Source organism: Martes martes, assembly GCF_963455335.1.
Source record: "Martes martes genome assembly, chromosome: 7".
Lineage (NCBI taxonomy): Eukaryota > Metazoa > Chordata > Mammalia > Carnivora > Mustelidae > Martes > Martes martes.
In genome coordinates this window covers 200,590-220,262 of record NC_137894.1, presented here as the reverse complement: position 1 = coordinate 220,262, position 19,673 = coordinate 200,590, and the positions used below count along the sequence as shown (strand labels likewise).

Sequence of the window (19,673 nt, the reverse complement as noted above, 5' to 3'; positions counted from 1 at the left end):
AGGACCTGAAAATACAGCCCTGCTCCTTGGAGATGAGAGCTGAGCAGAGAACTATGCTCACCCGACAAGGAGGCCAGGTTGACAGAGGCAGGTGTGTGTGTGTGGGGGTGATGGGGGGGCGGTCCTGTACCCGCAGGGGGAGGGGCTGCTGTACCCGCAGGGGGTCCTGTACCCACGGGGGGGTCGTGTACCCGCAGGGGGAGGGGCTGCTGTACGAGGGGGGGGGGCGGTCCTGTACCCGCAGGGGGAGGGGCTGCTGTCGGGGGTGGGGGGCTGCTGTACCCGCGGGGGGTCGTGTACCCGCGGGGGGTCGTGTACCCGCGGGGGGTCGTGTACCCGCGGGGGGTCGTGTACCTGCAGGGGGAGGGGCTGCTGTACCCGCGGGGGGTCGTGTACCCGCGGGGGGTCGTGTACCCGCGGGGGGTCGTGTACCTGCAGGGGGAGGGGCTGCTGTACCCGCGGGGGGTCGTGTACCTGCAGGGGGAGGGGCTGCTGTACCCGCGGGGGGTCGTGTACCTGCAGGCGGACGGAGGGGCCCCGACAGAACCACGGACATCGCGTCGTGGGTCAGCTCCGGCCCGCCGGGAAGTCCTGCCTGACCCCCCGACCCCGGGGACCCCCGCCCGGCGCGCACCCGGCGGTTTCCTGCAGGGGAGGGAGCCCCGGCCGCCCTGGCGCCCCCCGCCCCCGGGTGCTGCTCGGCCCGCGGGCCTGGGAGCGAAGGGCCGCTCGGAGCTGCGGACCGGGCCTAGTTGGGGGTGGGGTGGCCGGGCGCGGCGGGAGGGTGTGGGCCCAGCCTCCTCGGGCCTCGCGGGCGAAGGCGGCCCCGGGGACCCGGCTCCAGCGGCAGCGGGACGTGCTGAATCCGGGGGAAGCCACCGGCGGAGCGGCCGCGGGGACTGGACCCAACTGCAGGGGCCCTTCCGGAGCCCGAAGCCTGCGGAGGGGCTCTCCGCCAGGGGGCGGGGCGGGACGCGAAGAGCCAATCAGAAACAAGAAGTCCTATTACGTGGAGATAGCGGATTCTGAGTGGAGGGACCACCGAGGGGGGCGGGGCAGGGCTGCGGAAAGCCAATCAGGAGCCGATCCTGCCGGCCCGGGGCGGGTCGGCCGCGGCCCAGCCTCGCCCCCCAGTACTGTATGCTGATTGGCGGCGCGGGGTAGCGAGGGGCCAATCAGAAGTCGGGGTTCGCGGGCTCGGGCTGGCGGGGGCCGCGGCGGGGTCGAGAGCAGCTGGAGAGCCGTGTCGCTTCGGGATCACGGGTCGCTGCGGGTGAGCCGGCAGGGGAGAGCGGGGACCGCCCCGACAGCACTGGGGGTGCACCGGGGGTGGCCTGTGGTGCGACTCTCCCGCAGTGGCCGAGGGACCGGGCGGAGGGGCCGCCGTGGATGGGGACGCGGTCCGGGCCGCAGCCCCCTGACCCGTGCGCCCCCGCCCCCGACTCTCCCGTGGGGACCGGGCGGAGGGGCGGCTGTGGGTGGGGACGCGGTCCCGGGGCTGCAGCCCCCTGACCCATGAGCCCCCACCTCCTTGTTTTCCTGCCTCTGGGGTCGTCAGCCCCTGCCCAGTCCTGGGGCTCCCCACTCCCCCTCCCCGTGCTCCAGCAGGAGGACCTCCAGAGCCCCCAGCCGCCCACTGTGGGGCCCTGGGCTGGGCACACAGGTCATCGATGTTCCCTGGGCATGACCCCACTCTGCACCCCGCGAGTTCGGAGCAGGGGAATCTCGGGAGAAGGGCACTGTGCAGGGGGTCCCGAGTAGAGTCTAACCAGACTTTGTCCATCTGGCCGGGATCGGGGAGAACCCAGAGTAACTAACTGTGTTTCCACCAGGGTATCTCCACACAGTGCAGGGTTGAAAGTCCAGACCCCAGGGTGTGGGACAAAGTGTGTGGGATTCACGGGCGGGTGTGGGGTTGGAGAACGTCTGCTCCCTGGATGCTTTCTCAGTCGCTTGGTAAAGCCCTCCCGCTTCTTCCAGGATTTGGATTCTCTTCTTGCCCCTCCACACACCGCAGACATCGGGGCACACACCACTGACAAACGTGTCTCTTTCCCTGTGCTCACTGACTTTGAGGAGCTGACGGTCTGTGCCATTAGTTTCATCGTTTGAGTCCTTGTGTACAAAGAAAGGCAATTTCCAGCTCAGAAGGAAAGAACCGTAGAAGCGTCAGAAGTCAGAGCTGCCAGGGACTCTCAGGGTGGGCCTGTCCAACCCCTGCTTAGCGGAGATGTGACCAGTGCGCCCTTTCCGAGGCTCAGCCGTGCTGCTGGGATTAATGACGCTTTGTTTCTTGCAGCAGAGCGACTTTCTGCCCTCGGGGTTTTTTATTGTGGTAAAATACACTGGATCGGCTCAGCTCCTTTTTGTACCAGATCGTCTTTTGATGGCGAGAGCTGCCAACTGCTTCCCTCTCCTTCAGCGGTACCAGCCCCGTTGGATGAAGGTCTGGGAACATTTTTAGGCTGGAAGGGAGACAGGCCTTCTCCACTTGCCTCCTAGGTTCCTTTTATCTTTAAGGGTTTGTAATTCATATCAAATTCAGAATTACTTTGACATCCTTAACACTTTAGGAGTTGAAAAACTGTGAATCCAATTCATGTTGGGTTTAAACCTTTCAAGTATTTTGAACTTAAAGTATTCTTACTACTAGTCTTCTATCAGTTTATAAAGCTCCAGAAGGAATGTTAAAATGTTCTGTGAAGTCTTAAAGCCCAAATACAGTGTGATAGGATGTGTTGGTTCCCACAAGTTTCAGGTGCAAGGATTATGTTTTGAAACCCCATTCAGGCTTTGTCACAACATCTTAGTGAACAAGCCCGGAAAGCAAATACTCTGGTGAGAAAGTAAACATGGAAAGTGATTGGCAAGAACGCAGTGACTATGACAGGTGGTAGAAACTGGCCCGTGGCAGGAGCGGCTGCCTGCAGGCTTCCGAGGGGAGAGAAGTCACTTTGGGAAAGAGGATCTATAAGGAGGCAGGGAGGGGGAGGAGAATGGCATTTTAGGCTAGTATTCTTTTTTCTTTTTTCTTTTTTTTTTTTAAGATTTTATTTATTTGACACAGAGAGAGAGTACAAGCAGGGGAGCGGTGGGCAGAAGGAGAAGCAGGCTCCCTGCTGAGCAGAGAGCCCGATGTGGGACTTGATCCCAGGACCCCAGGATCATGGCGTGAGCCGAAGGCAGACGCTTAATCAGCTGTGCACCCAGAAGCCCCTGGGCTAAAATTCTTGTCATCACTTGAGGCATCAGGCATAGACTTGGGGCTGTGGTGGGGAGGGTGTCCTATGGGAGAGCCCCAGTGTGCCTCTCTGAATTGTATCCCCGTCTCCTCACTGGAGTGAGGTGAGCTCTGGCTTTCATAGATCCGAAGTGATTAGACGTTCACGGGCATAGTGGGATCTGGGGAGCTCCGAGAAGGTCCTAAGACCCCACCCTCAGCCCTTGTCCTTGCCAGTCTCTCACAGGGACTTTTTTTTTTTTAAGGTTAAATTTACAAGCAGTGAGATTCACAGATCTTACCCTTAAGTTTCAAGTTTGGACGGATGTATGTATCCGTGTAACCCAAGCACCGTCGAGATCCGGACATGGCCCTCCAGGGTGCCCTCCGGAAGCGACAGCCGTTCCGGTTTCTGTCGATGAAAGCTCACTCTTCTTGAGATGCTGCTTGTGTGACGCCGTCCCGTGAACCGCCATCAGAATCGTGCCCTGAAACGCAGCTCGCCGGCAGATGTTACTCGTTACCTACAGCTTAGTATGAAGGGGGGTTGGAAGAAAGCTATTTTGGAAAAAGAGGGAAGTGAGGGTTCAAGGAACTCAAACATTTGGTTCCTGAAGGCTATTCAGAAGACCTTCCCTGTGGTGTCTGTGTCACGTAGATGCTTTGGAGGGATGCCAAGTGTGTGCAGTTTTTTTTTAAGATATTTATTTCTTTGACAGAGAGAGAGATCACAAGTAGGCAGAGAGGCAGGCAGAGAGAGAGGAGGAAGCAGGCTCCCCACCAAGCGGAGAGCCCGATGTGGGGCTCGATCCCAGGACCCTGAGATCATGACCTGAGCCAAAGGCAGAGGCTTTAACCCACTGAGCCACCCAGGCGCCCCATAGTGTTTTTGTTTAAGTAAGCTCCATGCCCAATGTGGAGCCCAACATGGGGCTCCAACTCACGACTGGGAGATCAAGACGTAAGCTGAGATCAAAAGTCAGACACGTAACTGACTGAGCCACCCAGGCGCCCCTAGATTTTATTTTTAAGTACTCACTGTACCCAGCACGGGGATCAAACGTACAACCCTGAGATCAGGAGTCCCATGTTCTACACCTGAGCCAGCCGGGCAGCCTTGTGGAACTGGCCGTCGTTTTTACTTCCAGCCCTTACTCTGCTTGGCCGTAGAAAAGTGATTCTTTGCAACGTAAGGTCAACTGAGTTCAGTGTTAATTCATGCACCTCAGGGGTGTGCTTAGTTCGGGCTCTTTGGCGTTCTCAGTTTAGTACTTACTGCCTTGTGACTTGGTGTTCTGAGCAGCTTCTGAGTGTCGGGCTGGGAGGATGTTTGTGACCGTAAGCTGACGTGCCTCCTGTCCCGGAGCGCCCTGGGGCATCTGCACGTGTCCTCCAGGGCTCGTGCCGTGCCTCGCACACCAGCCCACGCTTCTGGACTGGAAGTGTGCGTGGTGAGCCGGACGGTGAGGTTAGGATTCAGCGGAACTGGTGGGCAGCAGAGTTAAGATCCCTGGATCTGAACTTGAGTTTTAGCCCCAAGCTGTCCCCTCTGTCAGAGGGATAATACCGTGGGGTCGGGGTCTCGGTGTGTCTTGGCGAAGTGCTCCTCCCGTTGCGACCCAGTCTCCTCGGGAAGATAGCTGCTGGGGGGAGTGGGCCAGGAATGGGACTAGGGCGTGCCAGGGGCTTTCCTGCCTCCTGTTTGCGAGGTGAATTGGAAAGTAACCTGTGAGGCAAGGATACTCACTCACCCGCCCAAACACCTCTTTCTCTATCCCGTTTATGAATTTAATTTTTCAGCTTTATGAGTGAAAATTAATAAAATGTATAGAATCAGGAGCGAGCAGCATGATGGGTCTGTCTTAAGAAAAATCACTTAAGTAAACGTGTTCATTGTATGTCCTCTTCCTAGTTGGTTTGTTTTCCCGAGACATCATGTCACACGGAGACGATCGGCAATCCCAGGCTCTTGCCAAACCTACTTTCAGTGACGTACAAGCTTCTGCATTAGTGGAATCGGTATTTGGGTTAAGAGTTTCCAAGATCCGGCCACTTCCCAGCTATGATGACCAAAACTTTCATGTGTGCACTTCAAGTGCCAAAGACACCGCAGATGAGCCAACGGAGTACGTCCTCAAGATAAGCAACACCGAGTCCAGTAAGAGCCCGGAGCTGATTGAAGTGCAGAGCCACGTCAGCATGTTCCTGAGAGCTGCCGGCTTCCCGACGGCCTCTGTGCGTCCGACTGCGGGAGGCCACCTCAGCTCTCTCGTGTCCATAGGTAAGAGCCCGCCAGCTCACCGTCACCGCATCCATGTACGTTACTGCATTTGAGCTACAAGTAAACACTGGGAACGGGTTGATGGCTCCCGGTGTAGGCGTGGAGGACGCGTGGCCTCCCCAGAGTGCAGATCGGGGGCTCTGATTCACAGGATCTGCTGTAACTCTTCCCTTCAGAAAGGACTTGACGGGGGCACCTGGGGGCTCAGGTCGTGATCCCAGGGTCTTGATCTCAGGGTCACGGGTGACCTGGGGCACCCCATTTCCCAGTCCTGCACATCCTCTGAATCCTGGGGCCACCGAGCCGTCATGTGTGCATGGCTGGCTCTGGGACCCTCGGGTCCATCCATCCGTCCTGTGGACCCCGTGAAGCCTGGGTGCTGCTCCTGTCCTGTGACATCTGCAGTTCTCCTGGTCGTAATGACCGAGCAGGACAGCCCCAGCCATCTCCCCCAAGACGTGACGGCATGTGCTTGCGTCCATGCAGATGGCGGCTCTGGAGTCTCAGGCTACCTGCTGAGGCTGCTGTCCTACCTCCCGGGGACTCCTGTGGCCGAGATCCCCAGCAGCCCCCAGCTGCTGTATGAGGTCGGGAGGCTCGCCGGCAGACTGGATGAGACCCTGCAGGTAGGACGTGGGGCTTTGCTTGCTTCTAGGACCTGTGTATTTGTTGAGTTGTGGTCTGTTTCAGTTAACAAACCCAGGGCCCGACTCCCCTTCTCCTCCCAGTGCCTCCTGTGGGCTGTTAGGAAGGGACTAGGGCCGCTGCTATGGGCGTTTCTTGACCGCGAGGCCTCTTTCCGCCCAGCCCTGTGCCTCGTGGGCATATGGGAAGGATTGCCTGCATTTCCAGGCAGTCCCTACGCTCTTGGTGCCACTCCCGGAAGACTGTCTATATTTGCAGAGTGAGCCCCGCACTGTCCGGCCAGTGAGCGAGCTGCGGCCGGAGCCAGAGGCCTGGGCGGATGTGTGTCTGCGTGGTGGTGGAAACGGTACCGTGGACGACGAGTGTGCCCTGCAGCCGCCCACAGCACATATATACGTGCCCCTCGGCCGTGCCCGGCTCCGGGAGAAGAGGATGGGCTCCCCCGTCCCAGAGGAATGTGCTGGGGGCGGGGGCGACACGCGCGCTAAGAGGTGGTCTGCACCACGTGGTCTGCATGAGGAAAACACCTCCAGGACCCCCGCTGAGTCCTGCTCATGCCACAGGCCACGCGCCTCTGTGGCCCAGCCGCCCCTGCTCCCGCCGTGACTGTCCTCGCTCACCACAGTTGCCTCCCTGTGGTCAGGCTCCTTTTCCGATTTACCCTTTGTGCCAATTCAGAGTTACTTTCTACAATTACAAATCCAACCACAGACCTTGTCAGCGGATTCTCGCTGCTTCAACATGGAGGCCAAGGTCCCCGTGTGAGGCCCCGCGTGCCCTGTCCTGCCTGCGTCCCCACAGGGCCTCCGTCCATCCGTCCGTGCTTCTCCCTGTCACTCCTCGTGGATCCCCGATGGACCACTCTGTCTCACGCGTCTTCACGTGCGTCTTCGCACGTGCCACTTTCCGAGCCCCCGGGACCTTTCCCCGTGCAGCCAGACTCCCACGCATCCTTCAGCACGTGGCTCGGGCGTTGCCCTCTGGGAAATGCCCCCTGGACCCCTCTCTTCCCATGCTGCGCATAAACGATCACTCCCTCCTCTTGCGACTTCTGAACTCGGACCTCCTGTCGCTGGCCTCGCCGAGCAGTGTCCCAGCTACCTATGCCATGTAACAGACCATCCCCACACTGACGCCTTCAGACGTGGATTTATTTCTCGTGTCTCTGTGGGTCGGGGTGTGGATGGGGCCACGCATGCAGCCGCACTCAGCAGGGTGCTCGGCTGGGGGCGCTGTGGTTCTCCTCCACGTGGGCTCTCGTCCCCCAGGATGGCCCCGCGTCCTCACCACGAGGTAGCTGGTCGCCAAGAGAACAAGACGGGGACAAAATTGGAGACGGACGCTGGTCAGATTATGAGATACATTGTCGTGTACAACACGAAAGTTTATAGGGAGCTTGGAGGGTTTTTATTTTTATTTCCCGGGGTTTTTTTAGTTTAAATTAAGTTAATTAAGATATGACGTATTATTGGCTTCAGAGGTAGAGGTCAGGGATTCATCAGTCGCATCAGGTCATCAGGTCAGGTCATCAGTCCTGACCCGCGCTTGTCACCTCACATGCCCTCGCCTGGAGGGTCTTCAGACGGGCACAGATCGCGACGTTGCGGCGCTCTGTGGACCGGTGCGGCGGACAGGCTGGCAGAGAGCCGGAGTGGGCGGAGCGCGTCTAGGAAGCGAAGGAATCATCGGAGAGAGGCTGACTGACGGCCGGAACCCACGAAAGGTTCAAGATACGTGTTGGAGATGGAGCCGGCCGGATTTGGTGATCGATTTAATGTTCCGCGAGGGGACACGGAGGGGCTGAGGAAGACGTGGGTTCTAACACGTGTGCTGGGACCCGGCGCCGCGCACAGGACGGCAGTCTTCGCCGATGTCGGTCCCCAGGGAGCCCCGTGCCGCCAGCGCCTGCAGACCTCGTGCCGTGCCCCCTCAGGTCTCCCGGGGTCAGCCCGCCCACAGTGTCCTTCCCTGTGGCTGCTGCTTTAAAGAAGGGTCACCCGAGCCTTAGCGGGAGCTCAGCTAAGAGAAGGGCCAGGGCACCCCCAGCCGTGAGACGGAGGAGGTTCCTATGCTATCTGTCCCAGAGACCCTGGGGCCGAGCAGGAGACTTCCCGTGTGCCTTCTGTCCCCGTGTGCCATGACAGGCGCATCAGGGGACGTGAGGTCTTGCCGGTTTTCCCGTCTGACAGTCTGTGCCCCTCCCCTGGGATGTTTGCCTTTAACGTAGTCGTGCCGTGGCCCCCGAAGTCTGGCTCGGACGCCCAGGAGCCGGAGCTGCGACGCTCACGCTCGGCAAACCTGTACCGGGCGCCCGTTAGGTGTGAGGTCTTTATTCATTCCGGTCTTCGTTCGTGACTGCGCGGCTGGTGTTGACACTCGGATTTTACTGTGAAGGAAACAGATCTGCAATATCAAGCGGAAGAGCCCGTTGAGACCCTGCCGTGTCTGACCTTGGGGCCGGGTCCTGTCCCGCTCCTCCTGCTGGCGCCCGGGCCCTCTCCCATGGGGTGTGTGGCTGGCAGCGCCCTGTTTTAGGAGCCGGCCCAGAGCCCTCCCCGGGTGGACCGTGGCTCCGTCTGTTGTGCTCTCTTTACAATGGAAAGGAAGAAGAGTGCCCGGTAAACTTTCCAGTGGTTCCGAACAGGGTCAGCGTTCTTTCTCTCCTGTACCTTGTCCACTCATACCTGCAGTCCTGTCTCCCAGGGGCACGGCTTCTAGCAGCATTGTCGTGCCGAACGTTCCTGTGACCTGGAGTGGCCCTTGGCACACCATGCGGTCAGGGGGGTCAGACCGGGTCCCGTGAGGATGACTGGGCACTGGCAAGCTTGACTCTGCCAAGAGGACACTCTGGGGGGCAGGACCGCCGTCTGGGACTGTGTGGCGGCCGGTCAAGTGGGAGACGGCCCCGACGTCACTGCTGGAACCAGGGCCGGGGACATGGTACAGAGACAGAGCTCGGCTCAGCGACAGGAAGCCCGCAGAGGGGAGCCGCTCAGGCATGAGAAGTAGCCCCCGTGAGAGGTGCTCTGACCAAGGCTACTCAGCAGGTCCGCGGTGGTGACAGTGGAGCCTGCGGTCCGACCTCCAGGTCTCAAGAATGGATGGCAAAATCCACTAAGAGGAATGTTTTTAAAGAAGTAGAATAAAATCCAAAACCCAGCATACGTCCCACGGGCTGGTCCACGTGCTGCTGACGGAGGCCTGTCTCCTGGGCTGTCCTGTGACACATCTGTCTCGCTTGAGAAGTCACGCCCAACAGACGGAAGGGCCCTCGGCACCCCCTCTGCCCACGAGTAGTGACTTCCCTCGTTATCCTGGACTCAGTTTCCCCTTCTGTGCAGTGATGGGCAGAGCTGTTTCGAACTCCATATAGAGTGGCCCAAGGCTAAAGGCCCTGGCAATTCTAGAACTTTCTATCCCGGGAACATTCATTTATGCAGCAACCGTCACTGGAGCAGCGTGTTCTGTGAGCCGGGCACCGTGGTAGGTGCGGGAACGTGGAGCGAGCAGACGGACCAACCCGGAGTGCGGCCCTCGGCGGAGCTCCTGTTCCCGTGAGGCTGGAGAGTGAGGCCAGAGGGTGAGCTCCGGAGAGCGGTGGCCGCACGCGCTGCGGGCTCGCAGGGAAGACATCAGCACGGGGAGGGCCGGGAAGGACCGGAGGGGGCTGACGTTTCAGGTGCAGTGGCTGGGGGGCCTCCCACGGAAGGAGCTGGTGGACGTTCACGGCCTGGCCGTGTGTCCGGGGGAGCGGCGGACGCAAAGGCCGTGAGGTGGAGGTGCGCGGGCGCGGTGCTGCCCCCCGGGAGGCCGCCGTGGCTGCAGGAGAGTCCGGTGAGGTCAGACAGGTCACAGGGGGGTGCCGGCCGTCGGGGGACAGTAGAGTTCTTTCTCCCTGCCTCCAGCTCCCGCCGGGGGCTCCGGGAAGTCCCCCTCCACTACGAGTAAGATGGGGACGTGCCCTCAGAACGACGACTCCTGGTCAGGTCAGCCCGTGTGGGGGGTTAACGGAGCGTGTCGGTGAGCGCAGGGGTGCCGCGGGCCCGCCGGACCGAGCCTGGGAGGGCGGTCTCTCGTCCAGCCAGCTCTCCCTCGTGGCCGCTCTAACTGTCCAGACTCTAAGAGTTCCTTGTCTTTGATTTAGAAATTCCATCACCCAAAGTTAAGTAGTCTTCGTCGGGAGAACTTCATCTGGAATCTGAAAAACGTCCCCCTTCTGGAGAAGTACCTGGACGCCTTGGGCCAGAGCCGAAACCGGGAGGTTGTCGTGCAGGTCATTCAGCTGTTCAAGGACGAAATCCTGACCAAACTGTGTCACTTCCGAGAGTGTGAGTACCCGAGCGAGGAAGTGCTTTCCTTGCTGTTTACACTGGCACATTCAGAGCATCAGAAGAGCGTGGACACACGACTTAGTTTCGCCAAGTCTCAGAGTGTGGCCGAGCTTGCTCCTGGTGCCTTAAAGAATGGTGCTTCTGTTTCCCTTAAAACTGCCACATTTGAGATCCTCTCCAGACCTTTCGTGGTCACACCTTCCCCTCCCTGCTGAATTTGCACTCACTACATACGTGTTCATAAATGAGGTGCCATGACGTCCTGCATGTTTTCCATTGTTAGATGGTATCAGATCGTCTTACTGTTCTGCAACCTGCTTTTCTCGGTCCCGATTGATCATTTCACATATGTAGTTCTAGCTCATTTCGCCCGTCGTTTTACTGAGTAGTACCCCATACGAATCAGGTATGCACCACCATTTATTTCAATGTACTGTGCTATTTTCAGTCTCTTCTCTTGTCGGTAGAATTTTAGGTTGGTTTTTGTTGTTCTCTCGTGGGGTTCCGGTGAGCATGCTAGTGTGTACCTCCTTATGGATGTGGGCGACGGTTTCTCCAGGTGCAAGCAGCCTCTGACGGGGCACGAAGCACGGGTCAGAGGACCAGGCGGGAAGGGGGGCTTGCAGCGACCCTGACGAAGGCAGCAGGCTCCCTCCTGCCTCTGCTTTCAGTAGGGCTCAGCTCTGGCTGCCGTCACAAAGTATGGAGACGAGGTGGGGGGCTTCCCACGGTTCTGGAGGCTGCAAATGCGAGGTCCAGGTGCCAGCACACTCCGTTTCTTTGCCAGGCCCCAGCCACCTTCTCTCCGCGACCTCACGTGGTGGACAGAGAGCACTGCGCTCTCCCATCGGTGTCTCTTCTTAGAAGGGCACTAATCCCATCATGAGGGCCCCATCCTCACAGTGCCTCTAAACCCCACTACCTCCAGAAGACCCCCAGCTCCAAACACCACCACGCTGGTCGGCGGGCTTCAACGTGTCGGTCGTGGGGGGCAGTCACAGTTCCGTCTGTAGCGTTTACTTTGTGTAAACGTAACGCGAGGTGGTAGCATAAAAATAGAGTTGGCTTCCCCCATCAGATGCACCCCTCGTTCACCTTCATCTCGTCGAGATGGTACCTGCCGTTCACCTCGCTGGTCTCACCCAACACCTGGGAGTCGGCAGCCTCGACTTTGTTCTTTTTTTTTTTTTTTTTTAAAGATTTTATTTATTTATTTGGCAGACAGAGATCATAAGTAGGCGGAGAGGCAGGCAGAGAGAGGGGGGGAAACAGGCTCCCTGCTGAGCAGAGAGCCCGATGCGGGGCTCGATCCCAGGACCCTGAGATCATGACCTGAGCTGAAGGCAGAGGCTTTAACCCACGGAGCCACCCAGGCGCCCCTTGACTTTGTTCTTTGTCACGCGCGTCACATGCCCTCGAACTCTACCACTTTTGGTTTCACTTCCCCACCTTTACTGCTCCGCCGGCCCTCGCGACCCTCACTTCTCGTCTGCGGTACCGGGTGCGTGGCCCCGCGCGTGCTGAGCTAGGACGCGCAGAGGCTGCGCGTGTCCGCCGCTCCCCGGTCTCGTAGGGACACAGCGATTCCTTTGGTTCTGCTCTGCGGTTCCCCATGTACTGGCCATTTGGCTGAACTGTTTCGTGAAGTGCCTCGTCAAGTCTTTTGTCAGTTTTTCAACTGGGATTTCCTTCTGATTGATTTTAGAAGTTCCAGATAGTTCCTGGATACAGTTCCTTCATTGGTGATATGTGTTGCAAATATTTTGTTCCATTCTGCCTTTTCACTCTCTTTATGATGTGTTTTCATCAACGGTCCTGAATTTCTTGGTTTCAAGTATATCCCTCTTCTGTTCCTCGGTTAGTAGTGGAAGGTGAGCCTTCTCTACTCGCCTTGGATAGACGTTTTTCCCTACCTTGTGGTCATGAAGATACTCTCCTGCGTTATTTTACTAAAGCGTCACAGATTTTTCCTTTCATCACACGTCTATAAACCGCCTGAAATTTACGTATGGTGTAAATTTTTCTTGTGGTTGGTAGCTTTTTCACCAGCATTTATTAAAAAGCCACCTTTTCTCCCTTGGCTTTACAGTACCACCTCTGCTATAAAGAAATGCCTGGGGGCTCTCTGTGTTGTCCCCTGTTGCCTTTGCCCGTCCCCTTTCCCGCACCACGCTGTGTGTCAGCTCGGCAGGGTTATGCTGCGGCAACAAGTGGCCCGTAAGGTACTGTGCACTGCAGTAGCGGAGAGCTAGTTCTGAGTCCAGCGGCCTGCCCAGCGTGGACCGTCTTGGGTTCTGCTCTGCGGATTCTCACGCTGGGACCGAGATGCGTGGGACGGAGTGCTGCTGTAGCCGGGGAAGGGGGAGCTGGACACTGTATGCGTCTCTTGCATCTCGGCCCTGAAGTGATGTCACTTCTGCTCAGTTCGAAGGGCCAAAAAGTCACCTGGTCTTACGCAACTTCTTGAGGAGCAGAGAAGTGCAACCCAGCATGTTCCTGGAAGGAATGTAGCTGGAATATTTGTGAGCGTTTCTAAAGATTACCACACTATCTTAATTTTTTTAACTTTTAAGGTCTTGTAGCGGGTAGAACATGGCCTCCCACCTTCCTGTTCTCTTGTAAGAGGGTCTTGACTGTTTTGGGTCCTTTTTACTTTACGTGTGTATCAATTTTGGAATCAGCGTGCCATATTTTTAAAATTTTTTGTTAAGATTTTGGTTAGGCTTGGATGGCATCTCTGTATAAATTTGGAGGAAAAGGGCAGGATAGCTTATTTACACTTGTTTATGTTACACTTAGAAGACTGAGGAATCTAATCATGGACCTTGGCCCGTCTCTGCACTTACAGAGATGTGTGGCAGATGTGGGTCCTTCGTTCCCCTCTGGTGTGGGGGATTTCTCCTGTGGCTGCACTGTGGCGGGGAGCACGGGTCCTGCCGGCGCTGCCCAGGAGAGCGTCTTCACTGGCAGAAGTGCTCCGCGTCCGCGTGGTCCGCTGCAGCGGCTTCTAGCCGCCACGGGGCCCTTGCAGCGGGGCTCGCGCCACTAGGGAGCCGGCGCCTCATTTTATTTAATCGGAACGACTGTGAATGACATCACGCGGCCGACGACCGCCACACGGGACCGAGCATCTTTGCGGGAGTTCAGGACTCCCAGATTTGTCACGATTTACTCAGTGAAGCAGCATTTGGTAAATTTAAAAAACGGTCCGTGTGTGCTGGAAAAGAAAGTGTGTGCTGTGGTTGTTGGGTGCAGTTATGTTTATGTTAGTCGGTCAAGCTCGTCGCCCTGTTGTCTAAATTCTCTGTTTACTGATATTTTTGTCTGTGTGTCCTAACAGTTATTAACAAGTATATTTTAAGTCTCTCGCTGTGATTGTGGATTTCCTGTACTTTTTGTGTATCTCTGTCAAAATGTGCTTTGTATGTTTTCAGGCAACGTGCACATAAAATTAGGATTGTCACCTTCCTAGCGAACTGAAGCTTTCGTCGATTCAGTTTCCCTCTTTACTGTTTCCTTTGCCTCAGTGTCTGCTCCCTGGGATACCGTACAGTTGTGCGATCTTGTCCTGTACGCTCGCCTTCTGTCTGTTTTCTTTTCTTCTGCTCCTCTTCTTTTGACGTCATCGTTTTTGAGGTCATTCTTTTCGTGACTGTATTTTTTTCTGTCCAGAAGTTTGGGAGCTGTATGCTGTCATATGTGGCCCTGACTCATCAAAGTGTAATGTGATCCCAGACAACATAGGGACCTAAAGATACCTTGAGTGCATTTATGTCTGTCCTGGCTTATAAGCCCCTGATTTGGTCAACGTAGTGAACTTCAGATCCCTACTTGGGGCCTCCAGAAGACGCTACTGTTGTTTCATAGTAGGTTTGTTTACATTTACTTGTGTGTTGGTTTCCTCTCCTCCAGCCTCAAGCTTCCTGCCTGGCCCCATTTTGTTCCCGCCTAGAACACATCCCCTAGCATGTTCTCCAGTCCGGTTCTCTAATGGTGAACTCTCTGATGTCATCTGTCTGAAAATGCTTTTGTTTTCTCTTCATCCTTGAAGAATATTTTCATGGCCTGTAGGACTCTAGGTTTTGGGGTTTGGGGGTTTTAGGTCCCACTCCCTCCTGGCTTCTCCGTTCCTACTGAGAGGTCGGCTGTTGGTCTGCAGCCTTTGAGGACCACCTGCCTTTTTCCCTTTGGGGTTCTTGTAGGATGTTCTCTTTTTCTTAAATGATTTTTTTCTTAATATGCTTGGGTTTCTCAAACCCGTGTGTGGATATTGTCTTTCATCAGTTGTGGGAGCGTCTTGCCCAGCCCCATTCTCTTTCCTCCTTTTGGGCTCCCATTAAGTTCATGTTCGGTCTTCTCACTGAGTATCCTCTGTGTCCCTTCGCACGTGTGTGTGTGTGTGTGTGTGTGTGTTTCATATTTTTCTGTGCCTATGCTGCATTTTGGATAATTCTCTACCATGTCCTCTAGTTTATCGATTCTTTCTTAAGTTATGTCTAGTCTGTTATAGCCACCCACTGCATTTTTCTCTCACTATGTTTTCCAGCTTTAGAAGTTCTTTTTTTTTTAAAGATTTTTATTTCTTTATTTGACAGAGATCACAAATAGGCAGAGAGAGGGGGGTGGGGGGAAGCAGGCTCCCCGCTGAGCAGAGAGCCCTACGCGGGGCTCGATCCCAGGACCCTGAGATCATGACCTGAGCTGAAGGCAGAGGCTTTAACCCACTGAGCCACTCAGGCACCCCTAGAAGTTCTTTTTTAATTAAAAAGTATTTTACATTATTTTTTGCTTTAGTTCCCATATAGTTACCATAGAGTGTCACATTAGTTCACGTGTACAATACGGTGATCCACCATTTCCACGTATGACTCAGTGCTCATCACCGTAAGTGCACTCGTCAGCCCCATCACCTCCTAGAAGTTCTTCCGGTTATTTTTCTAGAGTCACTACCTTGTGTCCAGAGAACGTACTGTATATCAGCACACAAGGAAATCAGGCACCACGAGCAAGAGCCAAAAGAAGCTCATTTGAGGGGCCTCCGGCCAGCTGAGTCCATAGAACACGTGACTCTTGATCTCAGGGTGGTGAGTTCAAGCCCCGTGTTGGGTGTAGAGAGGACTTAAAAAACAAAAAATCTTAAAAAAAGAAACGAACTCAAAACTGAACTGAAGACTGTGGTAACCGGAATGACTGCTTTGTCCTCCTGCCTCTCTGGACCTGGCCGTGTGAGCAGTGGGGTGGGAGCAGACTTGTCATCGTTTTGTGAGTTCGGATGGTTTTCCCTTTCACGTCATGTCATGTCACGGCCTTTCACGTCCTGTGGTGAGCCTTCTCCCGCACCCAGCAGACAGCACATCCAGTTCCTGTCCCCCCAGAGGGGTAAAGCACATTGCCAACCTGGAACACCGTCCACGGACCCGTGGCTGCTCACTGCCTGGCATTTCTGTTCTGTGTTTTAGTATATAAATCGATCTTGTTCTTGAGGCCGGCTCTATCTTTATTTTCTCTTCTTATTTTCGTCATTACTATGTATATTACACACAGGAGGCTTATCAGAGAACGAACTCACTCTGCCATCTTGATCAGAATGTCTTCTCTTTCTTTAATTCTCAAATTCAACAACTTTTGTCATTTTCCCCCCAGGCGTTGAATAGCTCTATCATTTTTTGATAGACTGCTGGACAAGGGATAGAAGCAATAAGATGCTTGTGTAAGTACAGATTGCGTGCTTGAAGTAACGTAACTCATTGGTTCTCAAATCCCATTTGATTGCATAAGATGCACCATTCCTTCACCTCTAAGGAAGAAGAAACCTTGCCAATGAGACTGACGCGGCGTCCGTTGTAGCATGCGTCCCAGTTTCACAGATGTATAATTTAGAATCTGTGGTTTACAATAATGTTCGTTGTTTCCGCATGTCACTCACTGGGCTAAATTACTTAAGCACGAGTTACGCGATCCCAAGTCACTGAGAAGAAATCGGCATCGTACTCAGGAGTGGATGTTACTTTCTATCACACACTTACTGGAAAGTACGTGACTCACCGCTTCATGCTCCTGGACGTCCCTGTGTCTCCCTAATCCTTAGCCAGGGTTTTAAATCAGAATTTCTCAGACTGTTCCTGAGAGAAGACAAGTGTGGTTTTTCCCCAGCGCCTGCTGCGTGGTCCTGCTGTTCGTGACCGGGTCACAGCCTGCACCACACACGACTGACTGTGGGAGTCTGGTAACACCAAGCTGGTCTGTACTCTTAATGACATGCAGGATCACACTCTTAGATGACAAATTGCTATAAACACTCTCAGTCTTTTCTAAACATGCTCAATGTCTGTTTTTATCTCATACACACTGGTAAGAGTTTGTGGACCATCAGTGACCACAGACCCCCACTTCGAGTGGTACTGGCTTGAGATATCAGTGCTAATCTAGTCATCAAAGGACTGGGAGAACTCACAATTATCTGTCATCAGACTTCTTTTTTTTTTAGAAACCCTAGGTTAAAATAAAGACACATCTGGCCTATTCTAGGACTCTTGGCTTTTTCTTATTTTTTTTCCTTTTAAAAAATTTTATTTTTTATTTTAAGCACTCTCTACGTCCACCACGGGGCTTGAATTCACAACCCCAAGATCAAGAGTTGTACACTCCACTGACGAGCCAGCCAGTCTCCGTTAGGACTCTTTGTTTCATATGATAATGTGAACATACGTATATTCCTTTCGAACACTCCCCCTTCATTCTGCCAGCAGTCAGAACCAGGTGTTTGCAGTGGCCAGCCTGCATCCTCTAGCCTCATACTGATCAGAAGCAAAGCAAATACAACCACTAAAATTAACTGCTTTTTTTTTTCCCTTTCAGAGAAAATTCTTTTATTTCAGGCAAAATAGGGTTTGACTCTACCTCTGGACTGCTCATCACAGCTGAGTGGCGGTGCCCCAGGAACAGGAAATGGGCAGAGAAGGAGCTGGGGAATTTCATGCTTGCCCGTGGCTTGATTTTTCTCCTTGTAGGTGTCAATCATGGAGATCTTAATGACCATAATATCTTAGTGGAGCCCAGCAAGTCAGTCTTTGGCGATGCTGTGTACCACGTGTCTGGCATTCTGGACTTCGGCGACATGAGCTACGGCTACTACGTGTTCGAAGTGGCCATCACCATCATGTACATGATGATTGAGAGCAAGAGTCCGCTGCACGTGGGAGGTCACGTCCTTGCGGGCTTTGAGAGCGTCATCCCTCTGACGCCCGTGGAGAGGAGCGCCTTGTTTACGCTTGTGTGCGGGCGCTTTTGCCAGTCCCTGGTCATCGCGGCGCACTCTTGCCAGCTACACCCAGAGAACAAGGACTATCTCATGATCACTGCGAAAACCGGCTGGAAGCGCCTGCAGGAGATGCTTGATGTGGGTCGGAAGGCTGTGGAGGAAATCTGGTTTGAAACCGCCAGGTCCTATGACTCGGGGGTCTCCATGTGACTCAGGGAAGCATCATGTGAGCTCCGATCGTGGAAAACCCAAGGGGACCGAATTCTATGAAGGTTTTCCCTGCTCGGTGAGAAATGAACTCACGGAACAGACCAGTGCCCGTGGAACCACGAAGGCCTTCAAGCGATCTCAGGACCGCTATTTACATGTACGCAAGTGCCTGCAAGCAGGTGCGTCCCTCTGGGGTCCAGCTTGCCTCGTGGGTAGAACATGCAGAAGGGTGGTTTTGAGTCAGATCATCTCTGAAGGACTATCCAGCCCTGAGCTCAGTAACTGTGCTAAACTTTAAAAGGAACACACGTGTATGGATAGATTCACGTATCTTAAATAATTGGGTGTAACACAGGGACCTGGTTAACATAGCCCCAGTTCCGTGAGGCCTCCTCCCGTCCCCCTGCTTCTCTAAAACCCTGCTGTGCTCTGTCTTCGTTGTGGCACGTCACTTGGTATCGTGGATTATGGCCGTCACCTGGGAGCTCTTGGAGAGCAGAGACTACGTAGAACTATTTTTTGTCTCTTGTCCCTTTTTTAATACGGCGCTTTCCTCATGGTTTCAAAAGATATTTGCAAAATGAATGTAAACTACGAGAAAGGTGTGAGAAGGCACAGACTAAGAGGCAGACAGTGTTCGTAAGAAAAAGGGTTCGCGTGCTTGAGTGGGCAGCAGTTGAAACTGGGCCTGGAAGGTACTGGACCTGCCTGGAAGCCAAGGGAGACCTCGGTGCAAGGCTGCTGACTCCTGAGTGAGGGGCCCGAACATCACTTCGTTTTCAGCTTGAGACTAAGAGGGTCTCTCAGCAGATAATGCAAAATTGCTCTCCTTTGTGGTCCTTTTCATATGAACACGTGGTGTCTGCGAAGCGCAGGTCCCTGCACACTGACGTGCGTGATACCACTGTCTCCTTCACTGATTTCTCTTCATGTCTCCCTTCGTGCGATTCAGTAAATGGCTATTTACTTATTCTTGTGGGTTTGTCCGTTCTCCAGATCTCAAGTCTCCAGGCCTGGCCATTCAGGCTTGTCTCTTTCCAAGTATGTGAACAGCCATCGCTTCTCCGTCTGTGGAGTGGACTCATGAGATGAAATTCAGGTGTGGTTGGTAGGGGTTTATGATGAATAACAAAGACACTCCTCTTACTCTACCGTTGAGGGGATTATAAGGGTTTTAGAGCGGAAGGAAACCCAAACCTGTATTTATTATATCACAGTATTTTACATACATTGTCTCATGTAATCTTCCCAACAAACCCACAAGAGAAGTAGTGCTGTGATTAATCCCCATTTTCTTACAGAATTTGCTTACAGAACCAGGGTCCCAGTCCTCCCCTTCTCTCACCCACCGTGCATGCACGTGGGAGCACATCTGTGTTAGAATCGAACGAGATCACTCATATGAAAGCACTTATGCTTCTGAAATTTAAGGCATTGTATATGTTTTTTATAAAGATTTTATCATTATTTTTTAAAAGTAACCTCTACCCTCAACGTGAGGCTTGAACTCTCAACCCCAACATCAAAGCGACTGAGCCAGCCAGGCGCCCCCATTGTTTTTTTTAAATCTAGCTTAACCATTCAGGAAATTGGGGACCAGAAAAAGGAATGGAATCGTGGATTTCACTCCCAGACTACTGTTCATTCTCTTGAACCATGAAACTCTACGGATCTCCTTCTTAATTGCTCCTGCAAACATGGGTTCTCCTTCACCGAGTTCCTAAT

General features: G+C 54.3%; 1 protein-coding gene across 1 annotated transcript; it reads left to right on the top strand.

The window, feature by feature from the left end:
* Nucleotides 1-1,194: 1,194 nt before the first annotated feature.
* On the top strand, nt 1,195-18,919 carry HYKK (hydroxylysine kinase). Its single transcript, XM_080808287.1, has 5 exons — nt 1,195-1,273; nt 5,133-5,501; nt 5,988-6,127; nt 10,291-10,474; nt 17,488-18,919. The coding sequence occupies exons 2-5, from the start codon at nt 5,156-5,158 to the stop codon at nt 17,946-17,948; spliced, it is 1,131 nt and encodes a 376-aa protein (XP_080664413.1). The 5' UTR covers nt 1,195-1,273; nt 5,133-5,155; the 3' UTR covers nt 17,949-18,919.
* Nucleotides 18,920-19,673: the final 754 nt, after the last annotated feature.

Bases quoted from the DNA above. Each gene is read 5' to 3' on its own strand.
- HYKK (XM_080808287.1), top strand. From the start codon at position 5,156: ATGTCACACGGAGACGATCGGCAATCCCAGGCTCTTGCCAAACCTACT. The intron at 5,502-5,987 runs GTAAGAGCCCGC...GCGTCCATGCAG, and splicing joins CAGCTCTCTCGTGTCCATAG to ATGGCGGCTCTGGAGTCTCA. The intron at 10,475-17,487 runs GTGAGTACCCGA...TTCTCCTTGTAG, and splicing joins ACTGTGTCACTTCCGAGAGT to GTGTCAATCATGGAGATCTT.